The 18413-nt window shown below is 40.2% G+C and overlaps 1 protein-coding gene across 5 annotated transcripts in view; it reads left to right on the top strand.

The window, feature by feature from the left end:
* LOC149183510 (uncharacterized) overlaps nucleotides 1-18413 on the top strand; it is a 145946-nt gene that overhangs the window by 14029 nt on the left and 113504 nt on the right. For all 5 annotated transcript variants that reach the window (XR_016257708.1, XM_089418753.1, XM_089418751.1 and 2 more), the window contains exons 3-5: nucleotides 815-1969; nucleotides 2062-2244; nucleotides 2386-2540. Coding sequence is in view for 4 of the 5 variants with exons in the window: in XM_089418753.1 (XP_089274879.1) it covers nucleotides 815-1969; nucleotides 2062-2244; nucleotides 2386-2540 (1493 nt within the window). In the remaining variant the exon portion in view is untranslated. The remainder of the gene's footprint in view (nucleotides 1-814; nucleotides 1970-2061; nucleotides 2245-2385; nucleotides 2541-18413) is intronic.

The following is an 18413-nucleotide window of genomic DNA, read 5'->3' on the forward strand; positions in this document are numbered from 1 at the left end:
GCCACATTGGGTTACTACCTCAGTCTTGCTATATAGTTATTGAATTTTGTTTGATTTGTGCTTCAAATTTTGTTTTTCTGCTGTGTACGTGTTCAATTATGGTTCCATAAATGTCAACTATGCACTCTAGGATGCAGATTGGCTGATGCTGCAACTTGGAGTTTCATAAATCTTTTATTTTTACGAAGATAGTTTTTAACTTTTCTTTTGTATTACAAGAGGCTGGCAGCCCCTTTTCCTTGTTTCAATTCAAGTCCTACAGAGGCAGCATTCCTTCCGTTTAAACAAAGTCTCCTACAATATAAAGACTACTCTGTGACTAGGAGACAGAGTTTTAGAGTACACTGCAACAAGGAGGCAGGGTCTTTAACACCTTGGGATAAACAACCTAGTATTTTCTTTTCTGTTCATTATTGTTTAGCATTCCCTCATGCTTTGTTATTCTTTATGATCCATTGATGCCAAAATTTACCTTGATTCAATTCTTGATGCCAAAATTTACCTTGAGTTTATTCTTGATGCCAAAATTTACCTTGAGTCAATTCTTGATGTCAAATTTTACCTTGATGCAAACTATGCTGGTTTTTGCATGAAATTATTCATTTGGACACACACACATATATGGGCAATTCTTTTACATCTTTAAAGGTTTTTTCAGATTTCTAATAATTGAACACTATTTTACAAATCTTTTGTGTGCAACAGCCTTAAATGGCCATTCATATGTGTTTTCTCCTTGGGTTGAAAGAAGTATTTTGTAAGTTCTCAGAAACTGTAGATTCTCTATTAATTTGGTGCAAAGCATGTATTTCAGAATTCTATGATCCGGGATGGAAACTGTGGGAGGTCTGCAGTTCCTGTAACTATAGCTCAAGTTCAGGGAGGGGGTAACCCTGGGAGGCGATTGAACACTGGAAGTGTGACATCTCCAGAAACATGTGACCTGTATGACTCTGCTTCTTTTATGGATTACAGTGAAAGAAGTAGGAGACATTTTAAACCAGTTTCTGATCCTAGTAGCAGCTCTATGCAAGATAGGATTACTCCTGAACCAGAACCTTCAACGAGTTTCCAGAATGGGAGTCTGAATAGAGGCAAGGCTACCAAACACTATAAGAATAGACACTGCTTTAACTTGCCTAGCAGTATTGCAGAGCATTCTTCTGTTCAATCAAAGAGGACCACAAGCTTAGGATCATTAGAAGCATACTCTGTCTTTGAAAGGAAACTCAGGCGGTACTGCTCTAATGCTGACATGAATAAAGGGGTTGGTGTTGGCCATTCCCCAATTTGCACTGCTGCACAGACAATGCAGGAGAATGGATTACATGTTGCAAGTGAAACTGGGCTTGGGCCCCGTAGAGTTCATTCAATGCGAATGAGGCCAAGTCAATATGCAAACCTTCCTTTCAATGCATCAAGGTGGAGAGATACGTCTTCTGAATCTGTGAGTAGAAGGCAGACTACTTATGTGGGTTCAGAACAAGGGATGGGCAGCAATAGTGGTCAGATTGTTTCTATTCTAAGGCGTTCCTCATCCATCACTTTGGCATCTAGAGAAGCAAGACAGATTCGAGGAAGGTATGGGACAAATGAACATGTTCAGGGAAATCCAGGCTTCAGAAGAACTCAGAGTGTTGGGCAGCTGCAGGACAGAGTATTTAGGGGAACTTCACCGGAGTGCTTGCTTGGCATGCTGGAGAGAGATGCAATGGACAGAGAGACAAGATGGCGTGATGAGAGAAGGCTTTGTGATGCCTTAACAAGGTCGTCCTTGCGTCGTCAAGTCGAAATACCAGCAATTGCTGGGCAGAACCAGTTTCTCTGCTCCTCTAGATCAATGAATGGCAATAGAGTGCAGAGGGATGGGAGACATCAAATGAATGAAGATCTACCTATTAATAGGGGCATCTTTGTGGAACAGAGTAGTATATGTCTTGAGGAAAGGAGAAGGCTGGCTAGATCTCAGGTCTGTTGCACTTACTGTATTTTTCTTTTGCACTGCTGTAACATATGTTGCAGGCTATGATTGTTTTTTCATTCTGACTCACCAATATACAGGTTCGGAGATTGCAACACTTGAGAGATGGTTTTGAAAATTTTGCTGGGCATGATAGATCATGTATTTTGGCTGGTAACTATTATACAGGGCACTGCACCTGCCAAAATATTGGAAGGCCCAATCAGTCAAATACTAGGGCAAGTATCTCAAGGCTTATAATGCTGGCAGAGGCTCTATTTGAGGTATGTGTCTTAGGTTGTGGCCTTTCATTCGTGTGAGAGAAGTAGTAGTTTGGACTCCCATTTGTAGGCTTGACGGTTCACATAGATGATTAATATATAGCTGAGTGCTATTCTGAAATATTCGATCATATTTTGATGCAGGTTCTAGATGAAATCCATAATCAGTCAATATCTTTTCCCTCTCAATCATCGGCCGTTGCTCTTAGATCATTCCCTGCCCCAGATCATGTTGTGGAGTCCATGCCAGTGCTGATATATAAAGAACATGAAATTGTTCAAAGCGAGGAAGCTGCACAGTAAGCTCTATTGCACATGTACTATTTTCCATTAGTGAAGTGATATTCATATGCTACGCCTTTTAATATTAGGTGACTTAGCTGAACTCGACATTGTTTTTCTTACTTTTAAAAGTAATAGTTAATTTTTGAATTAAAAGGGGGTTGTGGCCCAATACAGCTGAAAAATAATATGGCTGTGACCTGCTTGACAAAATGTCCAAAAAACCAGAGTTGACCTCCAAAAACTGCTCTAGCCAGCCATCCCGAACCCTAGCCGTATATACCTGGCAAGTATATTGCCAAACACTGATTTGACAAAGACTATCTCATGAAACATGAAAAACACGAATATATTACTAAAATTTGGTACACTAGGGACTTCTTCTTGGAGGCCAACCTGAATCTCCAGTTCACTGTCAGCTGGGTGCACGTTGACATTATCCGGGTTCATTGTGCTGCTTCTGCAACAGATTCTCTGGATGGCTTTACTGGGCAGTGAGGCTCTAAAACCTCCTTTACACAAGATGGACCAGAACGAGGAGAGGTCTTGGCAGAAATATTGGCTGAAGGAGTGTAAGATTCTGCATGGACATGGATGCAATTTGAAGGAATTTTACAATTCAAAAAACTAACAAGAACAAGGAATCTGATCTCATTTCTGGCTTCTCACATTTCCCCTTTTGACTGTACATAAAATCAACCAGCTCCTCCTCCCATTCTCTAAACAGACATTTGAAGGGTAGACTTAATTGTAAACTTATGTTAGACTTGAGTTTCCACCGTGGCCATGTACTCCCATTCTTCTTGCCATCGCTTTCACTTCCTGGATAAATTTGCCAGTTTACATTGTGCCTATGAAATCTGGCATTCACAGCTACTTTTCCCTCTCCTAACATCATCCAATTCACACAAAACCCAATGTCTGGGCTGGAAGTGACATCTAGCCATGGGTGTTGGAAAATGTAACTATGTTCGGTCTTCAATAATGTACTTGAGTCATCATGTAATGTACTTGTCAAAAGAATAAATATTTATTTATTATTATTATTATTTTTGTGGCTTATTGAAGCATGGGTTTCATGCTTGGGTCACCATTTTTTATGTCAAAGTCCCCATTGAGGACTTCTGGGATTTATTCTGAGTCTATAGACCCTTCTTGGGCTTTTCAGTTATGTAAAATGGTTAAGTATTGAGTCAAATATGAATTATGTAACCTCCACACCATGTCGGCTTAGAAGATCAAGTCGGCCTAAGGACCCTATTCGACCCCACAAGAAGCCTATAAAAGGGCCCATAAACATCTTAATTAGGCAGTCTTCATGAAATTGAACCTTTAGCTTTACTTACATGCATGTGAAACTTAATTAAATGAAGAGCAACATGTTAAAATTGGCAACTAGGGCCAACTTCCACCTTAGGACAAATCATATGATGGAGGTGATTATTGCATTGGATTACTCTTTCCGAGAGGTACAATTTTGATATAAAGATCATCTCATTCTGACAAGCAGAAATTGAATTTTGAATTTATTCTTTCTCATGGTCAAATTGTCAAGGTCGGCCTTAGTCAAATGAGGGCTCATGAAGCCCAATGGATATGTGTTAAAATTGGCAACTAGGGCCAAAATCCACATGGATCATCTTATTTATGACAACTGATATTTTTCTTGGATTCTTCTCTCCGAGAGGTGTAGGATTGATCTAAATATCATCCGATTTTGACATGTACAAATAAAGTTATGAATTTATTTTGATTATGGTCAAATTGTCAAGGACAGCCAACAAAATTATGTAGGCTCAAAAGCCCAACAATCACGTCTATTCATCCTCAACGTTGCATATAAATAGAAGGTGACGTAGCCTCATTTGGACACACTCATCTTCACAGTTCTCTCTCTCTCCCCTCATTGATTGGGTATGGATTTCTAGGCCTCTCTCTTTCCACACGTCTGAAATTTCAGGAGAGCGAAATTTCAGGAGGCCGAAATTTCAGGAGACTGAGTTTCTGGATAGTTTGACCAAGCGTTGACCATCATGCATTGACCTCCTTTCATTGCGTTTTTGTGAGGGCTATCTCTGTTTGGGCAGGCCTCATTTCTGGGCACAGAAATTGAGGCTAAACGTTGAGTTTGACCAGCGTTGACTGTAGCTAGGGTTGACCGCAGGTGGGTTGTTTGACCGGATTTTGACTAGGCTGTTTTTGGGTTGTTTTGAGGGCTGATTCATCTTGCTGTTTGGAGGTCGAAGTTGACTAAAGTTGACCAATTAGTTGAGGGTCAAATCTGCCATGTTGACCAACGTTGACTTTTCTTGTTAGGATCTTTTGCTGCTGTCATAAATTATTAGATTTGTAAATTGTACTATCTCTCTCTGTTGAACTATTGAAGACAATAAGAAGAATTGATCAAGGGTTTCCCCACATTGGGGTTTGTCCCTGGTTGATGCCACATCTGGTGTCCTCTTGTCTTGGCTTGTCTTCTACTGTTTATGTTTATATTCTGTCTGCATTTTACTATCATGTTGATGTGATTGCTAAACTGGATATTGATCTCCGGCTAATTAAGAAATTGAAGTAAATGCTCTAAAGCATAAAACATACCATTGTTGCCTAGTCTCCTCACCCTCAACGAATTGTATAAATAGGAGTGACCCTTCTCTCATTTGGACACTCACTCATCTCATCACATCATCTTCTCTCTCCTCTCTTGATTGGTTTGTACACTTGGAGGGTCTTTCTTCTTTGCACGTGTGGAAGGAAGGCAGATTTCAAGAGGCCGAAATTTCTGTGATTAGGGCAGCGTTGACTTGGGCACTTTGACCAAATGTTGACTTTTATTTTTGGGACAAAATTTCGATCTTTTCAGGCCGCATTCTTTGGCACAAAATTCGAGTTGATTGGGGACTGTTTGACTGCGTTGACTGCAGTGTTAACTTTCTGGTTTGATCGCAAAAATTACAACAAGGTTTGTTTGGATTGACTTTGACCCACTTTAGAGGCCACATTTTTCTACTATTGACCAAGTTGATTAGAGGATAATTTGGGGCAACTTTGACCACCACTAACTTTCTGGTTAGCGTTGCATTGACTGTTGATTTGGCAGATCTGTTTTGGGCTTGTATTTATGATATTTGTACTCTCTCTCTCTGCTGAACTATTGAAGAATAATAAGAAGATTTGATCAAAGGGTTTCCCCACATTGGGGTTTGTCCCTGACATCCGCCACATCTTGTGTCCTCTTGTCTTGGCTTGTCTTCTGCATATGATTTTATGTTTTATCTACATTTACTGTCAATGTTTATAAGTTAATGTGATTGCTATTGGATATAATTGGAAATTGTCATTGGGATGCTAAAGGAACATTGAAGTAAATTGTGCTTAAGCATAGAATATACCATTGTTATATAAAATTAATATGGTATCGGAGCTCAGGTGAAGACAAAGCCCAAGCAAGAGTGAAGTAAAGCAATCACTAAGGGACGTTGTTGGACAAGGACTTGGAACTAGTCCCAATAACGACTACAACTTTCTTCAAATCCGAGGACAAGCTTAAGGACATATTCGACTATCATGCATGGAAGATGACTTTGGATTTGACTTTGGAAGAGAATGATGCCATGGACTATGTCAAAGGAAGAATAACAGAGCCTCCTTCCAATGCATCTGCTGCTGCACAAACAAAGTACAAGAAGGGTGATGTTAAAGCTAAGAAGATTGTTGTTGATTCTATTCACAAGCCTTTGGTTGCCTATATTTCTTATTTGGAAACATCTAAGGAGATGTATGAAAAGCTGGTTGGGATGTTCACAGTAAACAATGCAAATCAAATTCTCTTTCGCAAGAACACGCTGAAAGATATGAAGATGGATAGAGGAGAATCCATCCAATCTTACTTCATGAGGATTACCGAGATCAAGAATGATCTCCTATCTATTGGTGAAGTCACTGGTGACTGGGAGCTCTCTCTTATTGCACTTGGGGGCCTTACAAGAGATTGGGATGTGTTCAACACTACCATTCTCAACAATGACAAGATTCCGGGATTTGATGAACTATTGGCCAGATGCACTCAAGAAAAAATAAGGATGATGGAAAGAGACAAGCCCTCCAATGGAAACAATCCTATCGCCTTCTCCACTCATTCTAAGAGAAGGAACAATGTTGGTCCTAGGAATCAAGGACAAGGATTCAATCTGGGATTCAAAGAAGGAAGGAAAGGAAGATGCTTCAATTGTAACAGGTTTGGCCACTTTGCTAGAGAGTGTCCTCACAAGAAGTATACTCCAAGAGATGATGACAACAATAACAAAAACTTCAAAGGCAATGGCAATCAAAGGAACAATAGGTTCAAAAACAAAGGAAAAAGGAATGCTCTCGCTGCTCGAAATAGAAGTGGTCGTCCTCCCAAGAAGTTGAGAAACTCCAGGTATGATGAAGTTAATGTTGTAAAACAAAAAGAATTTTATCTTATTTCTTCCCTCTCCTCCGCCTCTCCTCCAGATACATTGGACCATTGGTTGATTGATAGTGGTGCCTCAAGGCACTTCATTGGGTACAAAGAAGCTCTCTGAAACTTGGTTGAAAAGAAGACAAATATGGAGATTATACTTGGGGATAATGCCACTTATCTCGTGAAAGGAATTGGGATTGTTACTCTTCATTTAAATCAAGGTCAAACACTCCACATACAAGAAGTGCTATATGTACCTGATCTGAAAATGAACTTGGTCTCTATTTTTGCGATGGAGGATAAAGGTTTCAAGGTGACATTCATTGGTGGGAAGGTTCATCTTTGGCAAAAGAACCCAAGAGATGCATTCACTCTTGGATTCAGGGTTGAAGGTCTCTATCAGGTTGGAGGAAGTCCATTGGGAGCTATGACTTGTGATACTTCTCTTCAATCCGAATTATGGCATCCGAGATTTGCTCACCTTCATTTCAAAGCCTTATTGATGTAAGGAAGATGGTCACAGGGATGCTTGAATTCAACTTAAATCATGAAGGTGTTTGTTAGGGATGTGAAGCTGTAAAACATACAAGGGGACCATTCCCCTCAAGTGAGACTCAAACCACCAATATTCTTCGATTGGTCCATTCTCACCTATTAGCCTTGGTTGAGAATCAAACAGGGAAGAAGATCAAAATATTGAGGACCGATAATGGGACTGAATATGAGTCAAATGAATTCAAAGAGTATTGAAGAGACGCTGGCATTAAGAGGGAGACTACTACCACATATATTCCTGAACAAAATGGTGTCGTTGAAAAGAAGAATCGTACTATCATAGAAGCCACCTGTGCCATGCTACATGATCAAGGTCTTCCGAAGTTCTTATGGGGAGAAGCTGCCAACACCGTTGTGTATGTCCAAAACCGATGCCCACATCAAGCTTTGGATTTCAATACACCCGAAGAAGTTTTCACCGGTAAGAACTCGATGTTTCTCATTTTAGAATTTTTGGTTGTCTCGAATATTTTCATGTGCCGAAAGAGAAAAGAAATAAACTAGATGCATTTGGGAAGAAAGGAACATTTGTGGGCTATAGTGAAACTTTGAAGGCATATAGAATCTATGTGCCTAGTCAAAGGGAAATGGAATTAAGTCATGATGTCACTTTCGATGAAGATTTTGCTCTAGAAAGATCCGAGATCTTCCAATTCCAAGGAAGGACAATGATGATGTCGATGCAGAAAAGTCGGATGAATTTCCGTCCGATGAACCAATGCCCGATGTTGAAGGTTCGATGGATTCCATTGATCCACCTCCTAGTGAGCCCTCCACTTCAAGAAAAAGACCTTTATGGCTCAAAGATACTCTTGAAGATGCCGAAAATCATATTGCACCAAGGGGGACATTTCGTGAAAGCAAGAAGCCGAATAGGTACCAAGGGTACTTAGCTGCCATGAGTACCATTGTACAATATTAGCCTTGTACATTTGAAGAAGCCGTGAAGCAACAGGTTTGGAAGGATGCGATGAACGAGGAGCATGAGTCGATCATGAAGAATGATGTTTGGGATGTGGTTCCTAGACCCAAGGACAAGTCAATGGTCACTTCAAAATGACTCTACAAGATTAAACATGGAGCTGATGGGAGTGCTGAGAAATTCAAGGCCAGATTTGTAGCTCAAGGCTTCTCTCAAAAAGAAGGAGTAGACTATGATGAGATATTTGCACTAGTTGCCCGATATACCACCATCCATTCAATCATAGCCCTTGCTGCCTCGCAAGGATGGAACCTACACCAGATGGATGTCAAAACTTCCTTCTTGCATGGTTTGCTTAAGTGGGAGTGTATGTAGAAAAACTCGAGGGGTTCGAGGTTCAAGATCGTGAGACACATGTATGCAGGTTGAAGAAAGCCCTCTATGGGTTGAAGCAAGCCCGTAGGGCTTGGTATGAGAGGATCAATAACTATCTTATGAAGCCGGGATTAACAAGAAGCGATGCTAACCCGAACCTATACTTCAAGGTTGAAAAAGACAAACCTCTCATTCTGGTTCTTTATGTGGATGATCTCTTTCTGATAGGTGATGACCCTCTCATTCATCAATGCAAGAGGGAGTTGGCTTCCGAGTTCGAGATGAAGGACCTATGATTGATGCATTATTTCCTAGGGTAAGAGGTCTAGCATAATCTAGGTGAGATTTTCCTTTCTCAAGGAAAATATATTGTGAAGCTACTTGAGAGATGTGGGATGGTGGATTGCAAGTCCGTGACTACTCCGATGGAACTCAACTTTAAGAAGTTATGTGGAAGTGCTGTTGGTCCCAAATTGGCGAACCCTACCAAGTATTGTCAACTTGTGGGGGCCTTGATATTTTTGGTCAACTCCCGTCTTGACATATGCTTTGCTGTGAACACGTTGAGTCAATATATGGTCGAGCCTCATCACATTCATTGTAATGCTGCCAAGAATCTCTTGAGATATCTCCAAGGCACAATCCACTATGGACTGAGATACACTGTCGGGAATTTGAGGCTACATGGGTATACAGATGCTGACTAGGATAGCAGTGTGGTGGATCGTAAGAGCACATATGGATGCCGCTTCTCTTTGGAGTTTGCTTCTATATCTTGGATGAGCAGGAAGTAGAAATCGGTTGCACTAAGCATCGCTGAGGTTGAATACATTACTGCGAGTATGGCCTGTTGTGAAGCAGTTTGGTTGAGGAAGCTCTTTAGTGAGCTATTTGAGCACGTGCTAGATACCATTGTGATCTTCTGCGACAACCACAGTGGGATTCGTCTATTAGAGAATCCCGTGTTCCACGACCGCTCCATGCACATTGATATCAGGTACCACTTTATCCGGGATATGGTACAATGGGGAGTAGTTAGGCTCCAACACATCAATACAGATGAGAAGGTTGTAGACATTCTTACGAAGCCTTTGGGGAAGGTCAAATTCTTAACCTTTTGAGAGAGACTTGGAGTTGTGGAATGACCCTCCTATGAGGGTCTTGTATGAGTTGGACACAGAGCTCTGGGAGCTCTTGGGGGGTGGGGTACTTCTTGGAGCTAGCTATGAGCGACCATAGGGTGCATTGGATACAGGGTGAGTGGTTCACCTTCCCCTATGATTTTCATATGCATAGGATGAGTGGTTCACCTTCTCCTATGGCATATGAGCAAGATGAATGGTTCATCTTCTCCTGCTGATGCCCCAACACACATCCTATCCACAGAGTCCGGGACTCATGGGAAGTACCTCTCATCTGGCCAATGAGTTGGGAAAAGATGTTTAGGGATCATAGCACTACCGATGGACGCATTGTGTACTGCCGTACTCCCTATGACTAGGATGCATGGTGTTCAACAACTTGATTTAGGATCAAGCACTGACTTTAGTCAGTGGAGAGTGGTATGATCTTATGACTCACTCTCGATCACTTCTTCATTATTTCTTCATGGTTCAACAGAGCAGTACAAGACAATGATGACAGAGATGGTACAGGATGATAGGTTGGCATGATGATGGATTGGCAGGTGGATTTCTCCCTAGTTGAGAGGGAGTGTTAAAATTGGCAATTAGGCCAACTTCCACCTTAGGACAACTCATATGATGGAGATGATTATTGCATTGGATTCCTCTTTCCAAGAGGTACAATTTTGATATAAAGATCATCTCATTCTGACAAGCAGAAATGGAATTTTGAATTTATTCTTTCTCATGGACAAATTGTCAAGGTCGGCCTCAGTCAAATGTAGGCTCATGAAGCCCAATGGATGTGTCTCCTCACCCTCAACGAATTGTATAAATAGGAGTGACCCTTCTCTCATTTGGACACTCACTCATCTCATCACATCATCTTCTCTCTCCTCTCTTGATTGGTTCGTACACTTGGAGGCTCTCTCTTCTTCGCACGTGTGGAAGGAAGGCATATTTCAAGAGGCCGAAATTTTTGTGATTAGGGCAGCGTTGACTTGGGCACTTTGACCAAGCGTTGACTTTTGTTGTTACAACTCTCACAACAAACTACAATGTTGTTACAGGAGGAACAACAAATCATTGCTCTCACAACAAACTACAACGTTGTTACAGGAGGAACAACAAATCATTGCTCTCACAGCAAATTATAGTGTTGTTACAGGAGGAACAACAAATCGTTTTTTTCTAGCCACGCAGTCTGTAAAAACACAGTTTAAATATCTGGTCGTAACTCCCCAACCAAGGATCTTTTTGGAAAATCGCTCGCGAATTACCAAATAGACCCTGCTCTGCACAAAACCCAGATGCCAGAATTTCGAATTTCGTCTTCCTTTGATCAGAAATTGACCCGCAAATTTGATGACGGTTTTCCTTTACGAATTTTCTTTCTTTTGTTGGCTTGATACAGAGTGCTCTGTATTCTCGAATCTGTAATGTAAAATGACTCTTTCCAATACACAATCTTGGATACAAAAGCACTGGATTAGAAGATTAATTGAAATATGATTCTCTAGGTTCTCATTTAAATGTAAATAACAAAGAAAATACAGTGCATGAATTCCTCATTCAACACAACAATTTAAAGACCAAATCAATTTCAATCTCCAGATATTAATATTATGGTTCACAAACCTCACAAACACATATGCAAATAACTGTCTCACACACACTTACAAATTCGATTTGCTGATACAAAAAGTCACTGGTCTAAGAAATGTTGTTCGATTAACTTCAATCTCACACCAAAATTGCCAGCACCTAAAAATGTTCCTCCTCGCTCTCCAAAAACTAAAAAAAATTGTCCAAGAAATGAGTTCATGGATGTCAACGAATTCCCCTTAGCCCTAACTACCTACTAGCTATAAAATCATTTCTTTTAACTAGATATTCCTAACTAATCTTAACTAAATATCAAAAACTTTAAATAAACTTTAAATGTTCTAGCCTTGACATGTGATCAATCCATCACATTGCTAGGCTCTTGGTCTGACTTTAATAACTTATCTTTTTTATGTGCTCGGCCTAATGCACCTGCATCACGTTTCATTAGATTATAATCATGTATGAGGGCATGTGATTGACATTTAATCAAGTGCACCAAGCCCTATATGGACCCCAGTGTTGGTGTTGTTGATTGTTCCTTTGTCATGGCCTTAGCAATTATGTACCCTTCACTCAAGTCAAAATCATTGATTAAGCATGTTAAGCTTTCTCTACCATATTATAAGGCTTGGATTAAGCCTTTTGATCAAAATTAGGCAATGTTGTCTAATATCCCTATAGAATTGAAGTAGAGGCAGAGGCTAGACAAGAGAAGAGGAATCTAGATTTTAGATGGTTGACGCTAGAATAATTAATCATTGATGTACAATGGATGCCATATCTGTCTTGATTTATGTAAAAATATGCATGTTATCATGTCTTTTACAACTAATTTGGTATTTTGGATGTTTTATTTAATATAAATGCAAAAAAAAATTCAATATATATATATAGTAGACACTTCGCTTCCTAGATTTTTGGGAAATGACGCTTCCGCGTCCCCGCTCCAAAAAACATCTCCGCTTCGTGCAACGTTGGTGAAGATGCTCGTTAATGTGATAAGCATGATAAGGATGATGATAACTTTGATAAAATTGTTGGAAGCCATGAAAGATTCTCCGATGACAAAAAAAAGTTGATTTCCCTGAGTTAAGAGGCAGCTTGAATGAAGAAAATCTCCCTAGGATAAGAGGATGTAGAGAAATAATTAGATCCTCTATGATTAAGTGGGAGTGACAGATATGGTTCTCTACTTCATGTGTCATGCACTAGACCAGGACTAACAGTCGTAAGTTTTAGTGAAGGCCATGAGTGAGAGAAGAAAATTGGAGAATGCATTTTGAGGTGCTGCTGAAAGAAGGAAAGCTAGATCCGATTGAAGAATATGTTGCTACATGTGAAGTAGGAAAGGAAAGTATATGATTAAGGAATCTTTTGTCAAAAGATTAGGTTGATAATCCTACTGAGTTGAGAAGCAACATCAAGTTGTTTGGAAGACCCCAGAAGTTTGTATTTGATTATGTACATATGAAAGTATATTAATGATTGGGGTGTGTTTGTATAGGTGAATCTCTCGAAGATTTTGATAGCATGTTGGTTACCAATCAGTTTGATTGGGAGAGATTGGTCATCCTTGATATGCTGGATCAAGGAGTGTTGAGGCTTTGTGAGTGAATCATTGCCTGGGAGGACATCTGGCTAGCACGTTGTGTTGGTGTCTAGGTCCCGAAGTTGGAAAGGTGGTGTTGATTATAGAGCTCTGTTTTGGATACACAACCTGGATCTTTGGGTTGGTGGTTAGCAAGTAAACCTGATGGTACCTAGAGGGGTTGAAAGCGTGAGTCCATCTTATTCCCACTTGGATAGATTGCCCTTGTCAGGAATCTAGTCTGTGGCATTGTGGTGCCTAAATTCATGAGAAACCAATGGATAGATTGCCCTGGTCAGGAACCTAGTCCATGGCATTGCGGTGCCTAAAATTCTTCATGGTTCATATTGTTGAAATTCCTCATGATAGAGCTATACTCTTCTACCATGGCATCTACCCATACTTGATGCTGTGCGACCTCCTGCAAGCTGGAAGGTTTTGGAACCTGAGCCACCAATGCTTGGTACCTGTCAAGCTGTCTGCACTGTCTTTTGTTCGTCTTAGAAGTTCCAATAAACTCTTCTGCATCTACAATGTCTGACGAACCTCTCTGTTGGCTCGACCACTAGGTGGTAGGTTCAGCCAGCTCCTCCTCATCCTACCTCTGCTGCTCCATCTGCTGAGAACTCCCCGGATTTCCTGCACCTGAGGAAATATTGGTAATAGTGACAGTAATCGATCCTTGTGACTGTTCTCCTGCTTGTCCCACTGGTTGCCCCTGTGGCTGCCCCTGCTGCTGGACCAAAGGAGCTTCTGCTGACTAATTTTGATCACTTGCGTGCATCTCACGAGATCTCCTGAAAGCTCATTCCTCCATGAACTTCACGTCTCGCCTTACTACAATCTTCCTATTGCTAGGAATGTAGATCTTGTATGCCTTTGAGGTTTCGTTGTACCCAATGAAGAACCCCTTCTCTATAGTCTAATTCAGTTTGGTACATTTCTCATCTGGCACGTGGCAATAAGCAATGTTGCCAAAAATTCCGAAGTGACTAACTTCTGGCTTCTTCACTGTGAAGACTCCTTCTAGCGTTTTCTTACCCAATGCTCTATGAGGAGTCTTGTTATGAATATATACTGCCCTATTACATGACTTTGCCCATAGAAATCTGGGTAAATCCTGGTCATATAACATAGCCTTTACAACTCCAACAATGGTTCTGTGTTTCCGCTCCGCTACACCATTCTGCTATGGATTATATGGAGTTATCCATTCTCTTTGGATGCCTTCCTTCGCACAGAAATTTGTTATGTCTTTATCAATATATTCTCCACCATTATTTGAGTGAAGCGCCTTGATCTTCTTCCTTGTCGCATTCTCCACGAGAGCTTTAAACTCTCTGAAACGATCGAAGACCTCATCTTTGGTCTTCAAGAAGTAGATCTTGGTTTTCCTGGAATGTCTATCAATGAAGGTGACAAAATATTCGGCACTACTGAGAGCTCTAGTGGACATCGGGCCGCAAATATCTGAATGTATGAGTCCTAACACGCCATCAACTCTGCTGTCACTTCTTGGAAATGTTGCCTTAGCATACTTCCCAAGTACGCATCCTCTGCACACATCATCGTGTTCCGTGCCAAGTTCTGGAACCCTTGTTACTATTTCTCTGAGCATCCTGAGTGCTCCATGGTGTAGATGTCCCATTCTCCTATGCCATAACTCATTCAACTCCTTCCCACTGCTATTGTCACTGCCTATTAGTGCCATTGGAGAGTCAATCTGTAACTGGTACAATCTGTTACTTCGAACTCCAATTTGTCTTACCTTTTTCCAGCTTGGGTATTTGACATATACTTTCTTTCCTACAAAGTGAATATCATACCCCTTATCTTGTAACTGCGATACAGAAATTAGGTTCATATCTAATCCTGACACATGCAATACATCTCTAGCGTTGGTGCTTGCTCCTGACTCCCTCTAAAAATCTATGATACCTCTCCCTACTGGAGTACATTTTGTCCTGTTTCCCATAGTAATCTGGAAGTCCATCTGCTCCTCCTTGTAGCTAGAAAAATACTCTCTAACCCCTGTCATGTGAGCTGATGCTCCACTGTCTATATACCAGACACCCTATGAAGCTGATCCTGACAAGCAAGCAAATTCGTCCTCCAACCTAGAAGACAAATCTGAAGCCTCCTGAATGTCAATTCTGTTGATGATGATACTGAAGAATTTTACAGTGTGTTATTCCTCTTTTACCCGATGCTGGCTTTGCTCTAGTAACTGCTGCAAAACCTTCTGCGTCCAGCTAGAGATATGCCCAACGAAAAAATCTGAGCTGCTCCCTTTGCCTTTGGATTCACTCGATCTGGGAAATTGAATTTTTCTTCCCTGAAAAATCGAGTTTCCTCAAGTAATTTGGCCTCCTGGAAAAACACTGCGTTACCTCTGGGAAATTCGGCATGCTGTTCTTCACTGAACAACTAAATTCCTTCTTTTCACTTTTGAGTTTTCTGGTTGATCAACTATGCTCTGCTACCATGTGAAATTTTTATCTATTGCAGCAGCTGGAAATTATTCTTCTAACTATAAATTTAATTATGCAGTTTATTTGCTACGACAAACAACGAATAAAATCACAACTGCAATTCACACCATAAAAACACTGCAGAAAATAAAATACTGAGAAAATGAGAAATTCTACCACACACACAAGAATTTTGACACAGTTATTTTTGGACAATTGTCCCTGGAAAAAACCCAATGCGGGAAAAGCCATGCAACAGATGAGGGTTTTATTAATATTCTCTAGCAACAAATCTGAGTACAATAGTTTAGATGCTCAACTAGCAATCTAATCCGAGGAAAATACTGGCAAAATTATTGTGAGGATTTTCTCTCACCCCACAACTAATTTTGGCCTTCGAAATTATGTCCCTAGCCTCTGTGCTGAGCCTCCTGCATCACCCTTTATGCAGAGCTTACATTGACCCTGCGAGAATTTCAGTTTTCCTTCCTTTGCCTCTTTCGGGGATTGGAAACCTTCCTCTTGGAATGCTGCTATTCTCCTCTTCCATCTGCTACTGACCCTCTAGCTCTATATTCTCTGCTGAGTTACTGCTACTGAGAAAATCGAATTGCCTAGGCAACTGAATATCTGCAGTGGTGTATTCTCCATCACCACATCGACCTCCTCTTATAATCCATTGTTGGAGCACCAACGACCAAGATTAAAACTTAATCAATGGCTAGGATCATCTCTGGATCGATCCGTGTGAGTTTCTTGATGGTTCTCACCTTATCTCAATCAATACTAGTTAATTAACCATATTCCCTAAGTTTAGACTTAGGAAATATTAAAAAAAACAATTATTAATCTAATTGAGACACTTATGGGTGGGGTTTCCATAAACGATTTATGGGTTTTGGAGATCTCATGTATTCTAGCCTCTCCACCAAATTTCGTGGCTAGAACACATCTGATGCTACAAAAACTAACAATATCCGGTGTCCTTTGTCTCGTTGTTCATTATGTTTTGGTAACTGTTTGATGAAAATAACTCAATAATAACCAAGCTAAAGAATAATATAATCAAGATAAGTAAAGAGTCTTCACAAGTAGTTATCATCAATAGAGAAATCACTTACACTTGCTGCCACTAGATTTCTCAACAAAGAGGAGGCTGAATTGTTTGTAGAGGAGACTGCTTTGTGCAATGTGTGTTAGCCAAAAACCCCAGAGCGAGTTGCCGGAAGAGGTTCGTTTCAGTTGTTGGAGGTCGGATCAGTATCCCAGAGGTAGAGAGAGGTAGTACAACTCACTTGGAAGGGTTCCAGGGGCCGTTGGAGTTCATCCAGAGCCATGAGTGCGTATTTTGGGCAGAGATGTGAATAGCTTGGAGGAGGTGCAAGTGTTTGGAGAGATGCCAGTGTGATTGCAGAGCGAGACAAAGTGTCTCCAACATTGTTTGCCAGCATATTTCCAGAGGATTTACAGTTAGGCAACTAGTTGTAAAACTCTCAAATTGCTGCATAATAATAAAACCCTCATCTGCTGCACCGGTTTTCTCTTAGCAGTTTTTTTGGGGACAATTGTTCAAAAATAATAGTGTCTATTTTATTTTGCGTGTGCATTTATTTCTCAGTTCTTGTTTATATTTCCACAATGTATTTTGTTGTAAAGAATTGTAGTGTGAATTATTCGCTATTTGTTGTAATAATAATTACAGAAGACAAATAAACTCTTAAGTTAGGAGAATAATATCCAGTTGTTGTAGTTCCAGGAAATTTTAACATGGGAAGGCTAGGAGGTTAAAACTAAACACTTATGCCGGCAAGCCTTATACCGGCAACAAAAAGCAATTTTTAGTAGGTTGGAAGTCACTGGGCTGTCGTTGTGGGGTCAAACTCCACTAGGTGCCTAGAAAATTCCCAGCAAGAAAAATAAAATTACAACAACCAGAAAATGATATATTTGGACTCTAGGAACAAGATATAATGAAGTAAATTTAATGTAGAGTCTACCCACAAAATTCTAGTTATGATACTTGAAAATTGCTTAGAACCTTGAAATATTGGCTAGATTTTTTATGCTACAACATTATATTAACACAAATTTGCAACAAAAAACTCAATATACTGTGAAGAATATGCGGGAATAAAGATTTAAAATAGGTATATTTATTCCTTGGTTCTATTGAGAAATCTAGGGGCAACTAGAGTAGATGATTTCTCTTAAATTGATAACTGCTTGTGGTATTTTTACTTAACTTAATTAGCTTTCTTCTTTCTTTTGATTATTATTAGTATTCTCTTCATCAAATAGCTAACAAACCATAAAGAACAATAAGACAAAGGACACAAGATATAGGTGATCAACCAAGGCCAAAACCTCTCCAACTGAGAGGAAAACCCACAAGAATTCTTCTCTTCTTATAGACTTTCAATTGACGAATTCCAAGACCTATGACCCTTGACCAAGACCCTCCAAGACCAAGTCAATGCTTTCCAACAACTTCTGCAATTTCGACTTCCTAGCAAATTCTTCTGCAACTTCGACTTACCCAGCAAATTCTTCTGCAACTTCGACCTGCCCAACAAATTCTTCTGCAATTTCGACATGTCCATCAAATTCTTCTGCAACTTCGACCTACCCAGCAAATTCTTCTACAACTTCGACCTGCCCAACATATTCTTCTGGAACTTTGACCCAACAGTTTTCCAACACTTCAACTTGCCCAACAACTCTTCAGAACTTCGACTTGCCCGACAAATGTAGAAACCCTAATGCAAGAAGAGAGAGAGGCCCAAAACTTCGATCTTGTTTT

Source organism: Pinus tabuliformis, chromosome 3_2 (genome assembly GCF_031772625.1).
Source record: "Pinus tabuliformis cultivar Carrire ecotype Pingquan chromosome 3_2, CPIR1, whole genome shotgun sequence".
Taxonomy (NCBI): Eukaryota; Viridiplantae; Streptophyta; class Pinopsida; order Pinales; family Pinaceae; genus Pinus; species Pinus tabuliformis.